The 25,023-nt window shown below is 40.4% G+C and overlaps 1 protein-coding gene across 4 annotated transcripts in view; it reads left to right on the forward strand.

The window, feature by feature from the left end:
- The window catches only part of ROR1 (receptor tyrosine kinase like orphan receptor 1), a 161,629-nt gene that overhangs the window by 89,943 nt on the left and 46,663 nt on the right, over window positions 1-25,023 (forward strand). For all 4 annotated transcript variants that reach the window (XM_083510273.1, XM_083510272.1, XM_083510275.1 and 1 more), the window contains exon 2: window positions 20,844-20,915. In XM_083510273.1, coding sequence (XP_083366399.1) covers window positions 20,846-20,915 — 70 coding nt within the window. In that variant the 5' untranslated portion in view covers window positions 20,844-20,845. The remainder of the gene's footprint in view (window positions 1-20,843; window positions 20,916-25,023) is intronic.

Consider the following 25,023-nt stretch of genomic DNA (forward strand, 5'->3'; position numbering starts at 1 on the left):
TTTCTTTGTGCCTGTTTTATCTGTTTAGCCTATAAACTTCCTTACAAGCAAGAGATCTGTTTTACCCTTTATCAGAGGGGTGCTTAGGTGTCCATTGGGTCTTTGATAAACTGTAGTGCGCATATTTTTCACATATACAGTTTGCTGCAAATACTTCGCACAAAGCCAGGAATATCAATTTTCTAGCAAAAATAGCTGCTATAAGAATTGGCAGAAGACCAGATTAAATCTAATGGTATAACTGAGCTCAAACCTCATTAAAACACCTCCTGGTTGCAATGTCATCTTGATCTTGACCTGGCTCTTGCCATTTGAACCTATTTCTTTGAAAACTTTGACCAGTCCGAATAAAGAGTGTCACAGGGGATAAAAAGGCTACATCAATTGATCTCAAACCAAACGTATTACAATCCACCTTGCCATGATTCATCTAGCGTAGACTTGGTCATAACATACATAGGTAAAGAGACCATTCTGCATTACTCAGAACAAGTGGATCAGGCCCCATCTGCACTATACATTTGAAGCATTATTATACCATTTTAACAGTCATGTCTTGCCCCCTCAAAATCCTGGCAACTGTAGTTCGTTAATGGTGCTGAGAGTTATTAGAAGACCCTTATTCCCCTCACAGAACTACAGTTCCTCAGAAAGTTCCTCAGGAAGAGCTGATGAACTACGATAATTTCTGTGAGGGGAAAAGAGGTCTCCTAACAATTCTCAAAACCCTTGACAAACAACAGTTACCAGGATTCTTTGGGGGAAGCCATGACCGTTTAAAGTGATATGATACTGCTTTAATTGTATAGTGCAAGTGTGGCCTCAAGCTGCACTCGAAGCAAATGTTACCTAAGAGAAATGCCCTAGATCCAAAATACGGTAATCCTGAAGCATAAAATATGGGAAACGTAACTATGCTATTCAACATTTCTATCCTTTGTTTTGCTGGTGTTATTCCTCCAAAGAATATTAGGCCCAAATTCCTCCTGATAAAGCCTAGCTGAGACATTAGAATAGTACTGGAACTTGGAAAATGGGGAAATTTCAAAAGCAGGTTTTAGAGAAGCTTAGTTTTAATTTTGCTATGATTCACTTGTGTCTTATTATGGCGTAATCTGCTCACCTCACAAATTCATTGTGAACTGTTTCCTAATCATGAATGACATTCATTCATTGTTCTTACAAAATCTCAAGTAAGAACATCTATTTAAGAGGGGGAAGGAGAAGCTTTGGGGTTGGGTTTTTTTTGTTGGTTTTTGTTTTGCATTTGAGCCCTTTTCTTGCCCAGGGATTCAAATTCTTTCATGCAAAGCAGTGATGAATAAAATGTAAAAGAAAATAGATGTACAACAAGGAAAGCAACTGGGAAAAGCTGTTTCCTATGGGATTCTGAACCACAAAAATGTCCCCCAAAACCCAGTTGGCTTGATGAAAAGGCCATGTGGGGAACATTCCCAGCCTTAGGCTGGTGACTGTTAGAAAGGATTCTTAATCATCACATCATCAGGTTAGTCAGAATGCTACTATTTAACTCAAGAGTTTTTGTGCTGCTGTGGATACTATCTGAGTATTCCTGGAACAGTAATTTCCTTTTTGACCTCTATGGATATTACTTATAGAAAGTGCAGTCATAAAACAATTCTTAAAATGTCAGGGAAAATAGCATCTAATGGGACATATGAGCCAAGGAAAGCATACTTGAGTTTGGGAGCATTCCCACCAAACCTCTGTAATCCTAAATCTACTAATAAGCCATGCATCATTGCCTGCATAGTTCAGCATGACATTCAAAAAAGTATAACTCGTATTCCGGCTTTACTGAAATCACAATGTTCATCCATGCATTGGGTGGGTGTGCTGACGAGGCCAGCGAACAACCGGCACTGAAGTGCAATATATATTATTAATAATTTAGAATGCTTGCCTTCATGATAAAAGAATGAGAGTTTGATGTTGATACTTCTTAGGTGTTGCACCAATGTAAACTTTTTATGCTGCATTTGCACAGGAATTATATGCAGGGCAATGATTAATTAAATATTGTGTTTTGTTCCTATCTCATCAATTCATGAAAGGGCTGGCCCAGAATATTTTGCTGACTGAGGCAGAACAAAAAATGGCATCTCTCCAAAGCGCTGACAATTTGTCACAAGCACTCCTCTGTATCTCTTTCTAGGGGTGGGGGGAGTACAAAATTAATGAGTTAAATAACTAAAGATTTGCCTGAGGTTGTCCAATCCCTGTGCCTAAAGGTAGGGCTAGACAAAGGAAGTTTTCTTAAGCTAAATTTGGGTGTGCAGGATTGTATCACAGAGATAAAGGAAAGAATGGGCAAGTAGGGAGTGACTATCATCAGGAAGTCAGTAGGGCTCCAGTGTTTACTTGATTTGATGTATAAATTAAAAACCTTTAATTGACTAAAGAAGTGCCACTGATTAATTGTGTGGTTACACATGTGCATTACCTAAAAACAATTGGTTTTTTTACCTGTAGGGCAAGTGGGCATGACTTGGCTGAAACAGCTTTAAGGGCCAAATGGGGAGGCCTGGTGGGTCTAACTAGGTTCCCCACACTTTCAACTAAGGGCTTTATAGCAGCCCTTTATAGGTAAAATCGTGGTGTTTAATGAGTTTACCCGAAGAGATAATGTAAAAATGGGGGTGGGTAGAACTAGAAAGGGATTAAAAGGACTTGAGCAGTGGAACACAACAACAAAAAGATGTGCATTATTTTTTTTTATGCTTGAATGGGGATGATGTCAATGTTGCTGTTCCATCCTCTCTGACTCATTTAAAATATGGCCCATGCTGAAAATTAGTTGCCAACCAGCAAAAGGCATCTTGAATGGCTATGAGTGTTTATAGCTTTGTGAGCATAAACTCTGGCCCGTTGGATTTTATCATCCAACATAAACTAAAGGTTTTAAGCTGTTGCTCAGTAAAGTGCTTTGCCCATTTGATGCCGTTTCAGCAGACAAAAGCTCCTGTACAAAGAAACAGCGTGATTTTTGCTCAGATGCTGACTTGCTTATTTACCGCTCCCTGTAGCTTAGACACTGTCTCTCCCCCACCCGCCCCAAAGTTTTGGAAAGGGCACAGTTATATGACAACCACTACCACCAACAAAAAAAAAGAGCATCAAAGGCAGTCTTGACAAATCCTTTCATAGAAAGGCGAACTAGTATTTTGTTTCAAATGACTGAAATTTTTGTTTCCTTTTCTGAGCCAGCAGCTTGTCTTTCTCTTAAATACTGACGTTAATCTCCTTATTTGGACGCAAACCAAGCTCCTGTATTTCTAATCCTCCCAAATAGTCTATACTTCGGATCGCCTTACATGACCAGACACTTTTACACACACACACACACACACACACACACACACACACTCCAACAATGCACCCTTAATACATGCTCTCATACTTAGTATTCAGGCATTTTCCACATCACCTACAGTAGACAGAGTTCTCTTTAAAGGAGATTAGGTGCCTTAGTTTTCGTGCATTACAAAATGATGGCACGCTTGTTCTTTTAAACCATTCTGTTAACAATCAGAATTTTGCAAATATGTCTTCGTTCAGTGCACTTTCTTCTTTTGACCTTAGTAAAGAGAACCACATGTGGCCAATAACAGAATCCATAGCTATGGTCAAGAGCATTGTGTGTACACAAGACGTGTGTGTATCCAAGGTTTTTTGTTCATTTATTGAGTCACCCACCCTCACGACTGATCCTTAGACAGCACTATAAAAGCTGTTTACAAACTAGCCTGTAGAGGTTAGGGTGGGAGGGCTGCTGATTCTGTAGAAAAACAAATACCCCAGGTACATATAGCACATGCACACATCGAGAGAAAGTGCTACAAGCATGTTATGCTAAACTGATTAATTAGGTCTAAATTATCTAGAGCAGAAATGGGGAGCCATCTTAAACTTTACTGTGGCTAAAAGACTGATATTCCTGCATTGGAAAGATAAATTTACAGTTCCATTTATTCAAAGGATTGAAGGCATGACTGTACTTGCTACCTAGGAGCAGATTGCTTATAGAAGTAGACTTCGCAAGGAGAAGTATAATGAAATTTAGAAATCATTTATACAAAATGCAGCAGATTAAAAAATGTAATTGTTGACTGTTAACAATTGTTACAGTGGTATACTATATTATTTTCTTTCTTTTCTTCACTTTTTAATTAAAAAGATAGCGCCTTATGCGTAAAGAAAAATTAAAAAATAATAATTTTTAAAAATAACCTGAGGACCACACTCCTTTCTGCGCAACCTTCCAGGGACCACATGGCAATGGTGAGCAGGGACAGAAGCAAATTGATGCATAGTCAGAAGCAAAATTTATGTTACCTTTGTGCAGTAGGCTAGTTTCTGTACAAACTAACATCTTTATATTCCATCCTGGCAAACAAGAGGCACCATCAGAGATCCAGCACACATTCTAACAAGGCAAAAATAGCCAAGCAGTGGCAAGTAGCAGTTTGGCAGCAATTCTTATATTTGAGGAAATGGGGAAATGTTCACAAAAATGACATTCTGTGTGGCCCAGTCACACAGGCTGAGATATAGAGGGCCATCATCACCCTTACCTACTTTCCATCCTCCTGTCACTTTGTAATAATAATAATAATAATAATAATAATAATAATAATAATGATAATGATAATAATACTTTGTTTATATGCTGCCCATCTGACTGGTTGGCCCCAGCCACTCTGGGCAGCTTCCAACATTAAAAACTGCCTATCTACTCTGAAGGAAGCCCATTGTGTTCAGTGGGACTTCCTCACAGGGTATATAGGACTGCAACCTAAATAGTAAAAAAGAAAAAGTAGCCATTTTTCCCCCTGCTGCGTTTTGCCAGTCCAGGAACATGTCGCATTCTCTTGCTAGATTGCCAACAAGCTTGAAAAATCCTTGGATGCTGAAATTGCTAAGTATACACAAATGGTGCCACTGTGTCCTTAGTCTGTGCCAAAGCAAATTTCTAAAAGTTATGTAATTCTCCTCTGTAGCAGTTGAATTAAGTCAAATGTTCTGCATGTTATGAGTTGCTAAAAGAGAAGCCTTCTCTACAGAGGACTGGAGTATATCAAAAATTTCACTGGCAGATGCCAGGGCATCAGGTTTCACAAACTTCTTAACATGGGAGTACCGGGTACGTTGACTTGTGCTCCCTGTCACATTAGTGTGATGCTCTTGCTTATCGCTGTGCACTGGTTTCTAAAAATATGAGCTAAGCTATCTGAAATGCACTGTCTCCGTGGGGTCACCTGGGTGTCTGTAAAGGAAGGTCCGAAGAAAATTAACCACCTCCCTCCCTCCTGCTTGCTTACAAAGCTTTTTTAGATTGTGTTTAATAGAGAACCTTCTGTATTGTTCCACTTTTAATTATCTACACCTTCTGATTACTGGAATTCATGGAGGATGTTGCTTCCTATGTAGGTCAGTAAAAACTAGCAAATTTCCATTCACATGATCAGGATTTGGTGTTTCAGTTGCAGCCACAATGCTAGAAAGAGTTCCTTTTGGGTGCTAGTCATGTATTTGAAAGTCATCACCATTGGACAGAGTGACCACAATCTAGCACAAAATTAATTATGCTTAACCTATTGAAATTGATTACAGTAGCTCTATTTTGGATTTTGACCAATGTTTTAAAGTTACCAAATATTTAAGGAAACACACATTAAAACTGTACGTCTATGAATGTTTACTTTGAGCTATTCTTCTGTTGTCCATTGAGGCTTACTCCCAAGTTAGGGTGTTTGTCATCAAAAGTCCATTTGTTATCAAGGCTGCAAATTGATACTGGGTTAATTTAGAACAAGTACCAGGTTGCTCATTCCAGCAATATCCCTGGATTCACTTCTTCATGTTGATCTTCTCTCCCTTTAAGGTTTTTCCTTCCTGTGGAACATAGATGGCAGATGAAGCCTGGTTTTGTAGTGCTTGCACCTTTCTCAAAGATGATAGCTTTTTATCTCTATTTCCTCTGTGCGTGCACACACACACACACCTGTTACCTGCTCTCTGATTTGTTTTGTTCTCTTCCCCTGCCCCACTTATGTTTAATCATTGCAAACTGAAGTGTCAATCATGTTTGGCAGTGGCTCAGGTTTTTGCTATAGACCAATAGGTTCATGAAGTCCTAGACCAAACATTTTTTGAATGTTGTGTGCTGCCAACTGTTTGCAGTAAGTAGCCTTATAATAGCCCCAAATTGGTTCTGGGTCTTTGTGAATGCGTTTGGCATTTAAAGTCCTTAAGAATGTTTTAGGGTACTACAGCCAGTCACTCTAGCATCCAGTAAGAACTAGTTACATTTTCGGGATCACTTGAAATATTGCTCTGTTGCAGCAAGATGTTTGTAGTTTATGAAATCATATGAAAATATATGTACTTGGTATATCCTTTGAAAGCTTCAGTTGATCTGCATAATTTTTTTCTTATGCCACTTTTTCAGTTGCAGAGATGAGGAAGATGTTAGCTATGTCTGCCTTCCAGAGAGTGTTGTTTACACTGACAGGATGTGTTTTCGAACTTAAAGTTGATCTTATATCTGACCTTAACTAAAAGACCAAGCTGCTAAAAATAGATAAGTAAATCATGAGGTGTGAATTCCACTCATGAAAACGTTGCTTAAATGTGTATCAAGATTCAGTTGCTCTCACAGCACCTCTGTTTGTGTGCCATGTATGACAACTGTTTTTTCTATTAAGTTAGACACTTAACATCTTGGCTGAATATACCCTAATCGGTAATCCCTGGACCAAGGTAAATTCCCAGAGCAAATACTGCTAGGGTTGTGTTGGCTCTGTCGGGATTCACTGTAATCATTACGTCCTATCTCTGAGACTAATTTTTACCTGGTCTAATAATAATGTTGCTGACTTTAATAGAGAACCTTATGAGAACTCAGGCCTGCAAAAGATTAAACCAGTGTGCCCAGAATCTTCTGGTATCTTGCCATTCTACCCCCCAAGTGCTGAGCCTAGATAGTCAGTCTGTGCTGTCTCATCATCAACAAGTTCCACACCTCATTCATCACTCTCAGTAGCTTTAGGCATTACTACAACAAAGAGTGGCATGGAGTTACCGCTTAGTGTGTACATGAAAGTGAAAGCCCCAGTGGCAAAGATAAAATGATAGTTTAATCTGATGTGCCGTAAGTAGTGGTGGTTGTAATAGCACTGCTGCGTTTGTCCCTGTTCTGGAAATTAAGATAGGGAGTCTGTTGCTATTCAGAATCACAGGGAAGGAAGCTTATAATGCTAGCTAACGATGTGGGCTCTAAGTAGTGTTTTGATAGATTCGACTTGTGTGCCGTAGTACAGTGGTACCTCGGTTTTTGAACGTAATCTCTTCCGGACGACCATTTGAGTTCCGAAATGTTCGAAAACCGAGGCGCAAAGGGCGGTCTGCAAATTTATAAACAATAACATATACCCTCAGCGAAAGCTGTTCGACTTCTGAGGTGTGTTCAAAAATGGAAGCATTTATTTCCGGGTTTACGGCGGGCGGCTGAGTTCCGAAACATTCTTCAACGGAAACGTTTGAAAACTGAGGTACCATTGTACCCTGCAGATAAAGTCTATAAGATATGTATAAACTGTAAAATTAAATCCAGAAACCTAAGGGGAAATGGTACAATTGTTGTAAACCACTCTGATATTTTTTTTTAAAAAAAACTAATTAGCAGCATATAAATATTTTCATGAATAAATAAAAAATAAATAAATAATTGTCTGAACTTCAATGTAGTGCTATACAGCAGGGATAACAGTAGTGGTGCCCGCCTTGTGGAACGCCCTCCCATCAGATGTCAAGGAAATAAACAACTATCTGGCTTTTAGAAGACATCTGAAGGCAGCCCTGTTTAGGGAAGTTTTTAATGTTTGATGTTTTATTGTGTTTTAATATTCTGTTAGGAGTCTCCCAGGGTGGCTGGGGAGGCCTGGCCAGATGGGTGGGGTATAAGTAATAAATTATTATTATTATTATTATTATTATTATTATTACTACAGTTCCTGATTAATCAAAGCTAACAATATGTATCCATGCCATCATTATAGCGTTTATGGGTAGTGTATAAGCTTATGGGTCATTCATGTCATTGAATTCTTACTGAAAAGTTCTATTAAAACCACTACTATCTGTTTCAGCAGGCTGGACACTCTAACCTGTTTGAAATTCAAAGTGCAAAATTAGTGCAGTGGAAACCCTTTAGAGTTACAAAAATTAGCACATCCGTTGCAGATTGTTTTCAAAATTTCATTGTATGAGACATCTCACCATTATTCCCATCTCCTTATAGATGGAGGGGGAGAAGGGTTTACAGATGCGGCCACACAGTGAAACATGACAGAGCTGGTTCTGAACTCAGGTCTTGAAAGTCCATGTTCAGATTTCAATCTGAGACCACAGTGATATTCGAGTAGCACATATCATAGTGGATGTATTATGCTCGTTTCTTGGTCAAAATGCTTCAGGTTGTTCCTCTAGGGCAGGGGTAATCAGCTAGTTCTGAATCTCTGTGACATTCTGGTACAAGCTATTCAGGGCCATGTTTCATGCGAGAGGCATATCTGCCATGGAAACATAGTATTTAGCTGGGCTTAGTCATTTGCCATGCCGTACAACAAAGGCTAACAGCAGTACAGTATGTTGTGAATTCATCTACGTTTGGCTCCGGTTGATGCCCGCTCTTGTAATGGGAGATGACTGGGATTCCCAATGTGACCTACTCCCAAAGTCACATGAGGGAGATTCCATTTGATGAACTTCAGCAGGCAGATGATGGGTTGAGCAGGTGGCTTTGCAGGTTGCACATTATGGACAGTTCAGTGCTTCATTAGAGACAGTTCAACAAGTATACGTGTTCACAATTTGTTTCTATTTATAGGGCATAACACCACACTGAAAAGTACATCCCTTTCTCAGCTTCTGCATGCATCCCTTTCTCAGCTTCTGCATGCATAGCGAGTTGGCAGTATGATGCCTAATGAACCTGGGGAGATGCTACCCAAGACAGTTGATAGACAGTTAATCTGACTGTTCTTCCTTTGATGCAGTTCTAATACCCGTCTAACATTTCTGTGTGTTGAGTGCATGTGATGTTCCCAAGCACAGAAGATTGATGAACCTGTTCTCAAGTCCATCACACATTAATTTTTATTTTTATTTTTTGGGGGGGGGGGAGAATTAGATGCTGAAACACAATTCAGAGAACTAAACAACAGTTTTTAGTCACCCATCACACACTGAAAACACTCCATGCAGTGTTTGAAGCTTCTTTTTTGAAACTCATGGAATTTGAAAAAAGCTGTTTGTGATGTAGCATGATGTGTATTGGAGCTGATGTTCAAAAATGAATAGGCTTTTAAAAAGGTCTTGCTTGACCTGTGTGCGTACAGATTTGTCTAGATTGTGGACCCATCTCTCTTGTTTTGACCTGGGACAGTACGTAAATTTATAGCTATTGGGGGGTGGGGGAGAGAAGACCAATACAACAATTAGTTTGATTATGAAAGACTGCATCAGATTTCATCGCACATGAAACTCCTATGTCGCATATACAATAAATCAATAAAGTTAGATATGAGCCAACTTCTCTCGTGTGTGTGTGTGTGTGTGTGTGTGTGAGAGAGAGAGAGAGAGAGAGAGAGAGAGAGAGAGGGAGAGAGAGAGAGAGAGAGAGAGAGAGAGAGAGAGAGAGACTAAGTTGGCTTACTACCAAGAAGTATTTAATTACAGTTGTGTCTCATTAGTCAAGAGTAATTTTTCATCATATATTTCATTAAATGTGTATAAAGTAGGTATTTTGGCTGATATTCAAAGGACCACGCAACTAGTTCTGTGCTACCAATGAATACAAATATCCAACAGTTGCCCTGGCCACAGAGCTGTTTTGCAAAGCTAAGGAGTGTGTCTGGTGTTAAAAGGAAGAAAATAAAAGAAGTCAAAAAGTACACTGAGTTACTGTAAGCCTTTGTACTCACCTAAATTTGGGGGTCTTTTTTACCATTTATATTTTGCTTTTAATTTTATGTCCAATGAAAGGTATGGAGCAGTTGTCTGTGGAACTTTCATTTATTTATTTTTACACTGACTTGGAAACTGTGTTCTAAATCCTAGATGTTGAAGAGTTACGGTAACCATTCCACAGATTGCATTTCTCAGTTCCTTTTGTTTTCAGACCAGAATTATTAGCTGTCATTGTTTAAGTGATATGATATATTAATCTCATATTTTCTTTACAAGTATCTTAAATGCACAACCACCACATTCATGTAGATAGTTTCAGTGCTGTCGCTCAGATTGAAGCACATGATATTGAAATAATTGGTTTTTCAGTTAATTGACTTGGCATCCTACAAAGGGCCTTCATGGCATATTTAAAAGTATTTCTGAATTCATTTCGTGGATTGTGGAAACCAGAATACAGAATGTTAGTGTGCAGGGTTAAACATAGAGAATGGTACTTTTGCTGTTCTCATTTATAACTATGTTTAAATAGCTAGTGTGCCTACAGGCATAGCTAACTAACTGTGAATCAGTCAGGCACAAGAGGTGCTTTGGTCTGATAGGAAGAACAGGTTTTCCCTGAAGTACTTTTGATCAAGTTCCCACTGGAAACTGGATTGGCTGGCACACCGGTTTCTGTTTTGACTTCACAATGTAAATTCCAGATGGAGCATCATTTTTCTCACCACAGCTTCCTTGAATTCTATACATTGGCATAGTTCTGTTTCATGGATACTATTACAGCTGTGTTTTTTTCTTTATGTGCCCCAAATTGACCCAATATTTTGAGGAAGATGTCTGTTAATTTAAAAGGGACTCCTGTATTGTTGTTGTTATTGTTGTTGTTGTTTAGTCATGTCCGACTCTTCGTGACCCCATGGACCAGAGCACGCCAGGCACTCCTGTCTTCCACTGCCTCCCGCAGTTTGGTCAGACTCATGTTTGTAGCTTCAAGAACACTGTCCAACCATCTCGTCCTCTGTCCTCCCCTTCTCCTTGTGCCCTCCATCTTTCCCAACATCAGGGTCTTTTCGAGGGAGTCTTCTCTTCTCATGAGGTGGCCAAAGTATTGGAGCCTCAGCTTCACGATCTGTCCTTCCAGTGAGCACTCAGAGCTAATTTCCTTAAGAATGGATGCATTTGATCTTCTTGCAGTCCATGGGACTCTCAAGAGTCTCCTCCAGCACCATAATTCAAAAGCATCAATTCTTCGGCGATCAGCCTTCTTTATGGTCCTTCTTTATGGTATTGTTGTTAGTCGTTTCCATTTATTCCTCTTGGGTTTTATGCCACTTTTTCACACACAAACCCTTTCCCACAGGGTGAATAGCATTTTATTCAATTACAATTAGAAATAACAATTCCAAGCAATTTTTATTTTATTTTAAATTCTAATACAGTGGTACCTCGGGTTACATACGCTTCAGGTTACAGACTCCACTAACCCAGAAATATTACCTTGGGTTAAGAACTTTGCTTCAAGATGAGAACAGAAATCGTGCAGCGGCAGCACAGCGGCAGCACAGCGGCAGCAGGAGGCCCCATTATCTAAAGTCATGCTTCAGGTTAAGAACATTTTCAGGTTAAGAACAGACCTCCGGAATGAATTAAGTACGTAACCAGAGGTACCACTGTATAAGAAAACAGTGAAAGTACAGAATCAGGGAGCAACACAGCAACTTCAAGATGAAATACAGAAAATTGTGTCCTTTATTAGTGACCATCAAAAAGAAGAGACACGAGGGGTGAAATGTATTTTCCAAGCCAAGGGATGAAATTCTAGACCCGTGGTGCCACTGTGGAGAAGACCCTGGAATAAATACTCTTTCAGCAGCTGTGCCATTTGCTATCTTCTCTTGGCAGGGATCTAACACTCGGAGGGGCAGAAGTTAAAGTTTGCGTAGAAGGCTCTGCTTTCTGACCTTTAAGCTCAGGCTTAAAGACTATTCTCTAAAATGAGAGATGCCATCTTGGCCAAGTCATGTCTTCTAACCTCAAAGTTTTGCCTTTTTGTTGCTTATTCGTTTACAACAGGATGGGATAATTTTCTGTGTTATAGAATCCTATGTTCCAGGATGCAGATCTCAGTATGTGTGTGAACCAGTGTGTTCTCCACCTCCATACTGCCAAGATGCTTTTTTTTTTGTTGGCTCTTTAAAATCTATTAAATGGGTGGGTATTTTTGAAACTTACATGATACAACCACCAGATGTTAATGGTGCTAAGAAACAGGGCAAAAAGCACCACATGCAGAGTCATTGGTAGTAGTGACAGTCTTGCTCCTAATGTATCAAAGGAGACCCTGTCTCCTACTCTGTAACCCAGGGGGATGCCAATGTGGTGCTTGTGGCTGCCTGTGTGTCCGCCAATAACTCCTGTAGCAGCTGTGCAATGTCTTGGTTTCAGTAAGTGTACCCTCAAAAATCCACAATGCATGAGACTCCTGTTTGCACTGGCTCATCTTCTTCTACATGTCTCCATAGCAGCCATTTTGAGTTACACCACACTCCCATGACAGTCGTTTTTTGACTGGAGCCTTCAACAGTTTCTCAAAATTCCAAATGCATCCACTGGCCCTAAAAGTTTGGTGAGTCTTGCTCTAACCCATCCTGCTGGCTAGCAGCAAAGAGGCATGGGTGAAATGAACAGGATGATTTCCCTAGCAGTACAGTAATGTCCCGATGCTTCATAATGCAGTACAGGCCCAGGGCAACATGAGTCATCTTTATTTGTCCTAAGCACTCCATCCTCCTCATTCGGAATTTGGGACTGAAAGGAAAAGCATGGGTGCCTGGAGTGTAAGTTGTAAGCAAGCACATTTTGTGATATTGCACAGCATCACTGCTGATCACAGTGCGCATCTGTTAAGACCTCGGCTTTAGCCTCCAATCTGTGAGCTTTGTGGAGCTTGGTTTGAGGTGTTATGCATTTTCTTACCGGTGGTGTTATCTGAAATTTGTTGTTGGTTACAATGGACTCTAAAGCATTCTCTCTGAAAGAAGGCATCAAATAATATTTCTAGCTATTTCTCTATTCCAGATTCTGTCTGTAATCCAGTTAGTATTTTGTGTAAAACTGCTGTGCAATGGTAGCCTGGGTGTCAATTAGAGAAGGCAAGGGGGATTTCCCTCCTTAGTGCTGCACACATGATTATTTCTCAGTGGTTCTAACTTCACACAAAGCAACCATGTTAAAACAATTAAGTGCACTATGTTAAAACAATTAAATGTGCTATGTACAATTTAAGGAATGCATGCCAAAAGCTCAAATTATTGGCTTCTTAAAAAGGTGTGGCAGTCCTGTGTTGGCAATGTTTCTATAGCTACTCTGATATTTATAAAAAATGCCTTAATACATTGCTTCTTTGCTGTTTAACCTTGAATGTGTCCAAGAGCTCAGATTTGACCTTGCTAGAGCTTACTCCTCCTTGCTAAAAATATATTTCCTTCTCCCACTGAAATCTGAAGGTGCCCCTGGAAGGTAGTTTTTTATTTCACATTGGTGAATGGGCACACTTTAAACATAAAAGTTGTTTTTATGGGCATTCTATCCTATTTCACAGTTCACTAAAAGCTCTTTAGGTTTTTAATTAGTGATGTTTAGTTAGTATTCATGCTTATTTGAAACTAAGTATCCCTTAAATTCCCCAAGCAAAGTGTGTTTGTTTAGAAGATTTACTTAACATCTCCAGTGGCACAAGACATTTTCATGTTCTTTGTTCTGAGGCAAAAAAGAAACCTAGTCTCAAATCCTCCTGCAAATCACTTTAAAACAACAATTCCAGCTTTGAAAGTCTCTCTCTCTCTGTTCCATATAAAAATCGCTTTCCTTGAGCTGTGTAAGAAATAAGTGTTGATGTACTAACTATACAATCCTAAATGGCAACCTGTTATGAAGTAGCCCAAGCATATATTTGCTATACTTTCTACTAAACTTTCCCCTCAAAGTAACTTTCCTCCCATATATTTTCATTGTCTTTACAAATTCTGATGTTGAGTATTTGTTTAGCATTTGACATCCAATCTTTAATGGGATTTAATATTTGGTGCCCGTTATTTGATATTTGACAGCATTATATATTTAACAGCCAATGGCCATTTTATATTTAATGTTCAGCAGTTTGTAGCCTATATTTTATAATCATAGCTTTTATATTATGCATAGGCAGCCCAGACTCAGAAACAGGCTTCATCCCTATCGGATGCATTAGAGGATGTTGTGAATAGGAAAAGTCCACTTCTGTTATGGGGGAAGATTTTGCATCTATCATGCACACACCACTAAACAGACAAGTGGTCTGTCAGCAGTAATAGCATCAAACACCAGTCAGTTTGAAAGTAGAGGGACAAATTCCAGGCCCTCCCTCCCTTCTCTAAAAGTGATCAGCATTGTCAAATCTGACAACGTTAACTACCCTTGTTTTCCCTGAATGATGAATATTTTGGTGGTGGTTTTTTGAGAACAAAAACCTTTATGAACTATCATCAGTATTCTCCCCAATGTGATTTAGTAGACGTTCATTCAGTGGTGCATTGATGTCCTATAACAAGAACTTTATTTATAATCTGAAGTGTTTATGCTGAGTGTGAGATGACTGGTTCCAAAACTTACATTAATTTAAAGGAATGAGTACCCCATCCTACTCCCCTGAGTGACGCAGCAGCCATAACGGTGGGATACATGGGACAAGCATAAATAGAGCACAAAATATATACCACTATGTGACTTGCTTTCTGATATCCCATCCAAGCATTTTTAATATCTTCACACCTGGTATGGATTAAGGAAATGGCAGTGAGGTTTAACCAGGACTGTTTTGCCAAGTTCCTTTCTCTATATATGTCAAGAATAAATGACTGACAGAATTTATCCAGTCAGCACATCCCCAAGCTTACTCACATTTTGTGGAGGCTTGTGAGGTTTAAAAGGCCCAGTTCTCTGTGTGTGTTCCCACTCTTGGGTTAAAAATTCCAATCTGAAACAAAAGCCTAAGCAAAATATAACCTTAGCCTGCTTTTCATAATAGTTGGTGAAAACTCAAACCTGATTAGAGTTCTTTTATTCTTCTAAAATACTGATTCTGATTTCTATCAAGATTCCTGAGAACTGCACTTTAAAAACACTGCGGCCCCAAGAGAACGGACCCTTTGGGTTTTAGAGATGCAAATAGATCAAATTTGCATGCTATTTCCTATTCTCTGTGATACTACAGGGAAGTGCAAGCCTGGCCCTTAAATGAACAGAAGGCCAGCCCTGAAATTCAGGAGTGGGGACTGGATCTGGGAGATGGGCCAGATCCTTATCTCCACACACCCCTTCAGGCTCTGCCTACCTGTCGGTTACCTGACATCACAAAGATGTTGGGTGAACCCTGTGAGCTGTTAGGTGACCACTGTGGAGCATTACAGAAGTGCTGAGCATAGGACTTCCCAAACGCAGCTGATACCATTTGGGAATTGCTGCACAAGTGGCTTTGAAGGCACTGCCAATCAGCTGATTGACGTTGCCTGCAAAAGCCTCTTTTGTCCAATCCTATCTTTACCTGCCCCATATATGAACATCAGGTTTGGGACCGGTGGGTGTGGCCAAATGGAAAGGCCTGGTGGGTCTAATTAGGCCCATGGGCTGCAGGTTCCCCAGCCCTCCTGAATTGCTTCTCACCTTGAAGAAATGGCACATTATGAATCACAAACTGAAGCACCACTGGACCATGTAGAATTATTCTCAAGATGGCCCAATTAATTTGCTGTCTTATCAGTGAAGTATGATGTTTACCTCCAGCTAACTTATCACCCTGGTAATATTTGAAGGTTAGAATTCTATAGAACAGGCAGATAATACTTCTACTGCTTATGACAGGGTTGCCATTTTAGATAAGATGGGACACTGGCATGGGTGGTGCTACCATTATGAGCTGTTTGGCCACAACTTTCTGGCCTTCAAACTCTATTAGAGCAACTTGGACCAAGGGGAAGCGAAAAATATCCCATGCAGGTAATACATGAATTTGGCTGATGGGCCCAAGAGTGGTAAGTTTAGACTAAGAAATTGTATACTTCAGGAAATGGGCATGCATACGAGGGTTTGAAACACCTCAAGACTAGAGTCAGTTCACATTCTGTACAGCCATGAGTATCCCAGTGGACATGACATGGGGATGAAATAACATCTGGGCAGGTGCAAACTCGTTGACAGGAATTCCTTCCTGGCCTTGATTTACATGAACTTGTGGACTGGATTTAGAATTTTGACTTGCCATGCACATGCAAATTATTACCAAGAAGCCGTTTCTGTCAACGTGCCATTCCGGGTCAGGCTTTTGTTCACCATCCCCCCCTTTTTTTTACAGTGTTTGAACCTATGTATATGTAATCAGACATGCAGGGAAGTTTGCAAAAACATCAACTAAATATGTGGGCTTTCAGTGCTTTCCTCACCTATTGAACACAGAAACCTGGTAATTACTGTGGCTATATTGAGGGAAAAGGTAATAAAGTTATGGTTTGCAGTGCAGGGAGAAAGATATTCGATAAATACTCTATGAAGAACTAGTGGTGGAAGATCTTGCCTCCCAATGTTTTTCAGATTCTTATCTCATTCTAGGCCATTGATTCTTTCTGAGTAACATCTCTGTCTTGGCTTCTTCATAAAACAGAGATTTCAAGGTCTCACAACAGTGATCAATATAACTCTTTAGTGTGTCTCCACAAAAGAATAATCTTCTTTACAGTCTCAGATAGATGACTCACTTGAGTGGCGTATCTAGTGCTGGGTGATGAAAGATGACCACTTTTGGTTTCATCAGTGCCAAGACTCCAATTGAGTTGTCATTGCAGTGACAATTATATCCATACTGAAAACCAGACTTCCACTGAAAGGCATATATAATATAATTATCTGTATAGCAAATACCATTGGAATAAATGCATGTTACTTTCTATTATTAATGCCATGAGGAAGCTTTGTATCTGACCAAGTAAACTTTGAATAGGCCCATTAAGATCACTGAATTTAAGTGTGTAACTACGGTAGATTTGGTCCAATGATCCCAATGGGTTAAGTGTCTAAGTATCACTTATGATTCAGCTACATTAGTAAAAAAACAGTGTTTTGAATGTGTTATAAACATGTAACACCAGATGGCACTGGACAGTAAAAAAAATAATAATTCTGTGCGATTTTCCATAGCATTATTTTTCTTTTGTTATAACGATTTAATTTCTGACTTATTTATAGTGGGTTTTCCCCTCCTGTGTGTAGATCCACCCTTACTCAGATACAACCCACAATTCTTAATCAAAAAATGATCAGTGTGTATTTTACAATCATTTTCTTTAATTTAAAAAGTGATATATAAAATATATACACAAGTGTTAAACAATACTGAGATATTTATGAAGCTGAAAGCAAATAAAATCAAAATGTTGTTTTAAAAGAATTACCGTATTTTTCGCTCTATAAGACGCATCAGACCACAAGATGCATCTAGTTTTTGGAGGAGGAAAACAAGAAAAAAAATATTCTGAATCTCAGAAGCCAGAACAGCAAGAGGGATCGCTGTGCAGTGAAAGCAGCAATCCCTCTTGCTGTTCTGGCTTCTGTGATAGCTGCGCAGCCTGCATTTGCTCCATAAGACGCTAACACATTTCCCCTTACTTTTTAGGAGGGAAAAAGTGAGTCTTATAGAGCAAAAAATATGGTAACTGGAAACTTGATGTAAGGAATGTAGCACAGTACTTCTCAAAAAAAATTGTGGACCTCTTAAAAAATGCTAATACATTTTTCTTTTCTTTAGCACTGTTATTGTCATCAAAACCACTATCCTATTATGAGAATTATGGGCCTTAAGCCTGGCTGCTGAGAACGGCTCCTTTACCTGGTAAATTTTTAGGGGGAAATTAGCAGACAGCACAAGGGCTATGCTATGAAAATCATGTGCCCCAGGCCATGGACCCAGTCAACAGAAAAATAAATGAAACAAGTACAGCATCAAGTATAGATATTCTTGGAGGTTCTGCAACCTTTCTGCAGGCCAGGAAATTCTAATTTGAAAAAGTAAATAAATAACAGACGCAATGCAATGAGAAACATGGGAGTACAGCTTTGGACAAAGCTGAAGCAAAAGTAAAAAATAGAATGAGCAATGTGGTTTGGATCAAGCATCTCTTGTAGAGAGATATGCTCAGGAGAGTGTGTGGTGCTGAGGTGTGTTTTTTTCTTCTGATTTTCCTTTGCCTCCTGCAGCTGCTTGTGTCATCCCAGAATCTGTTCAGGAAGGTTAAATCTCCAGAGCAGATTTCTCTGTGTGAGTGCAAGTTGCAAGATGCCCCCACTGGATAAAATAACTTTATAAGAAGCTCTTCCATTCATGGAACTCAAAGCCTGCATCCAACACATTATTTATTGGCAGACTCTCAAAAGAAATATATTATCTTATTATTACTAGAAAGCAGACAATAGACAAGAAACAAAAATATTTCATCATAAATGTGCATTGTTTTATAAGCAGAATCTACATTTATATTTATAAATATCCATACAACATTTCGTTTTTGCATATTTTTAGTTATTTCAACAGCCAACTGGCCATCCAAAACACTTTTATATAATTTTAATCCCACAAAATATTCTGAGACAATTTCCCTGTTGCTAAATCTCATAGAAATTTTGGCATTCAGATTACCTGACTATATGGTACCTCTTTTAGACAATATATCATTTATATTGCCTTAAAATTCTTGGCTTCATGGTGCCATGTATGTTAAAAGCTGGTTCCATGAAAACATTTATGGATGAATTATAATGCTTTCAGCCTCTGTGTTTACATTGGGAATACTTGGCTGACTTTTAAATAAACTTTACTACCAGGTGGGCTTGAAAGAGAACTTTTTTTCCCTTTTGTGTGTGTGTGTTCGTGTGTTTGTGGGGTTTTTTTTACAATGAGAGTGTAGTGTCCTTACTATACATGACTTTATTGGCTTTACACAAACACCTGATTCAGTTAAAACCTAACTTTTTAAATACAAGCAGAGTGGAATTCAGTGCCACAGTCAGCAAAAACATTACTGCTTGGCTGACAGAACAGTCTCTCACCCCACAACCCTGCCACTGCCAAGCTGTCCTAGGGCTTCTCTCAATCCCCCAAAGCAGATTTGGGAAGGTGGGTTGAGAAGCCCAATTACACTACCAGGAGTTCCTAGTATTTTCAAAGTCAGCTGTGCCAATAATTTGTTTGTGCTCCTACACACACAAGTAAGCATGGATGCCTGTGTAGTCTGAACAGCTGCTTTTATCTTCAGTGTAATTTTGATCTTAAAAATGGTATTAACATTCAACACCTTTGAAAGCACATCACATTTTTCAAATTTTGGCAAGTCATGAGGATGCGCTGTAGGAAGTGGAAAGGGACTTTGAGACTTGGAAGCTCCAGTAGATGATTATAGCTTGCCATATGGCTACCTGAGCCCAAACCTCTTATGTTACATTACAGTGGTACCTCGGGTTAAGAACTTAATTCGTTTTGGAGGCCTGTTCTTAACCTGAAACTGTTCTTAACCTGAGGTACCACTTTAGCTAATCGGGCCTCCCGCTGCTGCCGCGCCGCCAGAGCACAATTTCTGTTCTCATCCTGAAACAAAGTTCTTAACCCAAGGTACTATTTCTGGGTTAGCGGTGTCTGTAACCTGAAGCGTCTGTAACCTGAGGTACCACTGTACTTTTATTTTGTTTGTATCCTAGTCTACATTTCTACATACAGTGTTAAGCTACTGAGTGTGATTGTGGCATTGCAATAATCTTCTCCTCAAAAGCTACAAAAACACATACACACACCCTGATTAGTCCCTGGAGATTTAGCTTGTATGGAATCTCATAGGGGTGGTCCTTTGACCACTGGTGTGGTGTAGTGGTTAAGAGTAGTAGTCTCGTAGTAGTAGTCTTCTGGTGAACCGGGTTCGCATCTCCGCTCCTCCACATGCAGCTGCTGGGTGACCTTGGGCTAGTCACACTTCTCTGAAGTCTCTCAGCCCCACTCACCTCACAGAGTGTTTGTTGTGGGGGAGGAAGGGAAAGGAGAATGTTAGCCGCTTTGAGACTCCTTCGGGTAGTGATAAAGCGGGATATCAAATCCAAACTCTTCTTCTTCTATGATGAGGCAGAGTGAGGCAGCTGCCTCAGGTGGTACGTGCTGGGGGGCAGGGAAGGCAGATCTGTGAGTGCCATGTGGCCTACCTTGTACCCCCTAGGTTGGCCTTCTGCCCTCAAGTGCAGTGGAAGATACAGTTGTACCTCCCAAACACCACAAAGCTGGAAGTGAGTGTTCCAGTTTGCGAATGTTCTTTGGAACCCGAATGTCCAACATGGGCTCCGCGGCTTCCGATTGGCTACAGGAACTTCCTGCAGCCAATCAGAAGCCGCACCTTCGTTTCTAGACATTTTGGAAGTCGAACGGACTTCCGAAACGGATTCCGTTTGACTTCCGAGGTATGACTGTATTTCCCTTTCACCAGTATTGGGAGTATGATTAAACTGCCAATCCAACAGGCTTCTGTATGTGCCTTGGGGGAGGGTGGCATCTTGTCCTTCACCTCAGGCAACAAAGTGTCTTGAGTCAGCCCTGCTTATCATCATCATGACTCCTGCTTTTTCAACAGAACAATCTTGTGCTTCAGAACAATGCTTGTCTTTGCATTCAGAACAATGCTGGCACTGCTCAGGATATCTTAATACCAAATACTTTTCAAAACCATCTATGGTATTACATAGGCTACAGCTTGTATTAACTCTTTCTCCCCCTCTCTGATTTCTTTCAGCAATGAATGTGTCGGCTGCTGCTGATTTAATGCCTACATCATCATGGAATGTGTCAAGTGAACTAGACAAAGGTAAATGCAGGGGGGAAAGAGGAATTAAAAATCATCCTAGATTTTAAGAAGCCATTCTTAAAGTTCCTTTGTTTTGTGCTTGATCATATCAAAATCTGCTGTTAAAGTCACAAGAAGGAGGAATTGAGACCTGTTTTGTATGCCAAGCAATCATTTGATATTCAATTACACCCCAGTTTGTGATTTCTGAAGAATGTTGGGATTCACTCCCTCCCCTTTCTTACTTCAAGTAACACGTTCCACATGTTAAGAAAATATGTCAAGATGTGAATTATAGCAGTTTATGACCTACCTGACATTTCATCTGTGCCTCTTGGAATCTGGATTCAATATTACCTGCCTGGACTCTATGTTAACAAGCTTTGGTCTAAGTAGCCTTGCATGCACATTTTGCTATGAAATTTGGAGGCAATCAGTTAGTTGCTGGACTGGGAGAAGGAAAGAAAAATATTTTAATATTTGTATACAGCATGCAGAGAATTAGGCTGTTGAATACACACACACAGTGGGCCTGTGTTGGTCTGCAATTTCATTTGTGCTTGCATGAGAAACGAGTCTCCCATGCACACACAATGTGAAGTTGTTCTTGCATACCTGTTTTCCATGTCTTCAAATGGCTGTTAGTTTCTGTGATCTGTGTATAATCTATACAGTAGAATCTCAGAAGCCGAACACCTGTAAACTCGAACGTTTCAGCTCCCGAACGATCGGAAACCGGAAGTGATTGTTCTGGTTTTCGAATTATTTTTGGAAGCCAAACATCTGATGTGGCTTCCCCCCCTAACAAAAATCCTGGCTACACCCATGTACAGGAGTTCATTCCAGTCCTACACAGAGATATTGCTCTCATCCCCAAAGCTGCACAGGGAAAAATGTATTGACACTTGTTTCTCTTGCTTCTCAACTAGCTTCACCCATGCAAAGCATCTTTTTTCTTTTTCTGTCTGGTGATCGTGTGCTTCCACTGCTTAGAAATATGATCATGGAAGGTGGAATTCTTGGCCTCTTAAAATACCCTTCTTTCTTTCACTTTCTGGTCAGGGGAAAGTTGCCTTACAGCCCCCCCAAAGGGGTGGGAAGAAAATAGGAAGTTGCCTTATACTGGGTTGGAAAGTTTGTCCCTCTCCAGTCCACTACCCTTACTGGAAGGCTCAGACAGAGATCTTTCTCATCACTTGTTACCTAGCCCTTTCTTTAAAATATTTTTTAAAAACAAAGTTTAACCAGGTTTAAAACATGCAGAACATGTGCTTTCCAATCCCACCCCGATAGGATCGAGGGTTTCCAATGGTCAGTTCCGGGGTGGGATTGCCAATCTCTTATCTGGCCTTTAAAGTACTGCAAAGCATGGTTTTATTAAATATAATAGCAAGGTCAGTAGTTCACCCACAGTGAACTTCCAGTGTTTTTAAACGTGCATTGAGAAATGACAGGTCATGCAAACATACAGCTTAAAGAAATCAACTTCCACCTGTTTTCCACAAGAGCTGGCATGTGGTCTCAGAAGCATCCATATAAACCGGATTTTAAAGCTTGTTAAACGCCTCATGTAAATTGGTTCCCAGCCAGCACTCCCAATTAAGCAGATGTCCCTATTCAGTGACCTTCACAGTTCCTGCCACTCTTCAGAAGCACTCCCTCCCCCAACAACCCCACAAATGTATACACTTCAGTGTTTCATTGGGTATGTTTTTCATGTTCTTATTAAAATATTGTAAAACTGAATGAGTATTTTTTTAAAAAACAACAACAAACTTGTTATTCTGCCCCCCCCTGCCCTCAACCTGACTACTTCTCCAGTGACTGTCTACCAACTGAGACTCATTCAACTTTCAGTTTTGATTAAATAAGCTAAATTGGCAGCATTAAACAGTTGCCTGTTTATCCTTTTTATCAGGAAATGAAATTTAAAAGGGACGCAACCACCCGTGAAGACCTGTTGAAAGCAGCAATTGATGCAGCAGGGAGGTGGTGGTTTCTCACCAAAACTTTAAAGAGAAAAAAATGCTGCATTTTTTAAATTAAAAAAATCATTTTTAAAAGCATCTCCGGATCATCAAGTGCATTTCTAGTTCTTCCTACCACCCTTGTTTCTCTTCCTACTTTTCAGCAGACATTTGTTACAGAGAAGAGATTATTATGTTGTTGTTGCTGCTGCTGCTGAATTTAACAGTTGTCAAAAGGGCATTGCACATTAGAAATCTGAGTCTACAGACTTTTGGGGAAAATAGAGTCTTGTTATGAAGAAACAATAGTCTTAGGACTACTGAGAGGACAGACACAAGATCTTGTGATTGCAGAGCACCATATACAAGTCAATCGTGGCTAGAGCAGGGGTGGGGGACCTCCGGCACACATGCCTAATTAGGCATGGTACAGATCCCAATTTGGCCCACAATGTTGTTTCTTCCAAACCATAGCCATATGCTACACAACCGACATAATAAGGGACTGCCAGTGCACAATCAGGAGCCTTACAGTACACACACTGTTATGTATTGGCAAGGGAGACTTCCTGTCACAACCAGTCAGCTGATTGGTAATGAAATTGAGCCAACTGGGATGAGCTTCACTATTGAATTCCCCTTGGGGAGCTCTGTAGCCAGCTGATCCTTGAAGGGGCTTTGCAGGAAAGAACTTGCACTGGCTGCCAATATGATTCCAGACCAAGTTTATGTTTCTTGTGTCTTGTGCTAATATACAAAGTCCTGGGGAGCTGGAGCTCATCAACCTAAGAAGGTAGTGCATCTAGGAGGAGGAGGAGGAGGAGGAGGAGGAGGAGAAGAAGAAGAAGAAGAAGAAGAAGAGGAGGAGGAGGAGTAGTTTGGATTTGATATCCCGCCTTTCACTCCCTTTAAGGAGTCTCAAAGCGGCTAACATTCTCCTTTCCCTTCCTCCCCCACAACAAACACTCTGTGAGGTGAGTGGGGCTGAGAGACTTCAAAGAAGTGTGACTGGCCCAAGGTCACCCAGCAGCTGCATGTGGAGGAGTGGAGACGCGAACCCGGTTCCCCAGATTACGAGACTACCGCTCTTAACCACTACAGCACACTGGCTATTAAGACCAGGAAAACTCTGGTCTTAAAGCTCCGCTGCTTTACGGGATATCTTTGGGAGAAGGAAAGGCTAAGGTACCAACCCTACACAAATCTGGAGTGGAGTCCCTAAGATGGTTGGATTGCATCTTGCATCTTCTGGCAACTCCTGCAGCCAGGCTGGTGCCAAACATATTGCTTTCCTTTCCTTTGGACCACATAGAATCATAGAATCATAGAGTTGGAAGAGACCACAAGGGCCATCGAGTCCAACCCCCTGCCAAGCAGGAAACACCATCAGAGCACTCCTGACATATGGTTGTCAAGCCTCTGCTTAAAGACCTCCAAAAAAGGAGACTCCACCACACTCCTTGGCAGCAAATTCCACTGTCGAACAGCTCTTACTGTCAGGAAGTTCTTCCTAATGTTTAGGTGGAACCTTCTTTCTTGTAGTTTGGATCCATTGCTCCGTGTCCGCTTCTCTGGAGCAGCATAAAACAACCTTTCTCCCTCCTCTATGTGACATCCTTTTATATATTTGAACATGGCTATCATATCACCCCTTAACCTCCTCTTCTCCAGGCTAAACATGCCCAGCTCCCTTAACCGTTCCTCATAAGGCATCGTTTCCAGGCCTTTGACCATTTTGGTTGCCCTCCTCTGGACACGTTCCAGTTTGTCAGTGTCCTTCTTGAATTGTGGTGCCCAGAACTGGACACAGTACTCCAGGTGAGGTCTGACCAGAGCAGAATACAGTGGCACTATTACTTCCCTTGATCTAGATGCTATACTCCTATTGATGCAGCCCAGAATTGCATTGGCTTTTTTAGCTGCCGCGTCACACTGTTGGCTCATGTCAAGTTTGTGGTCAACCAAGACTCCTAGATCCTTTTCACATGTACATCTCTCAAGCCAGGTGTCACCCATCTTGTATTTGTGCCTCTCATTTTTTTGCCCAAGTGCAATACTTTACATTTTTCCCTGTTAAAGTTCATCTTGTTTGTTTTGGCCCAGTTCTCTAATCTGTCAAGGTCGTTTTGAAGTGTGATCCTGTCCTCTGGGGTGTTAGCCAC

The sequence above is a fragment of the Podarcis liolepis genome (genome assembly GCF_965112155.1).
Source record: "Podarcis liolepis genome assembly, chromosome: 6".
Lineage (NCBI taxonomy): Eukaryota > Metazoa > Chordata > Lepidosauria > Squamata > Lacertidae > Podarcis > Podarcis liolepis.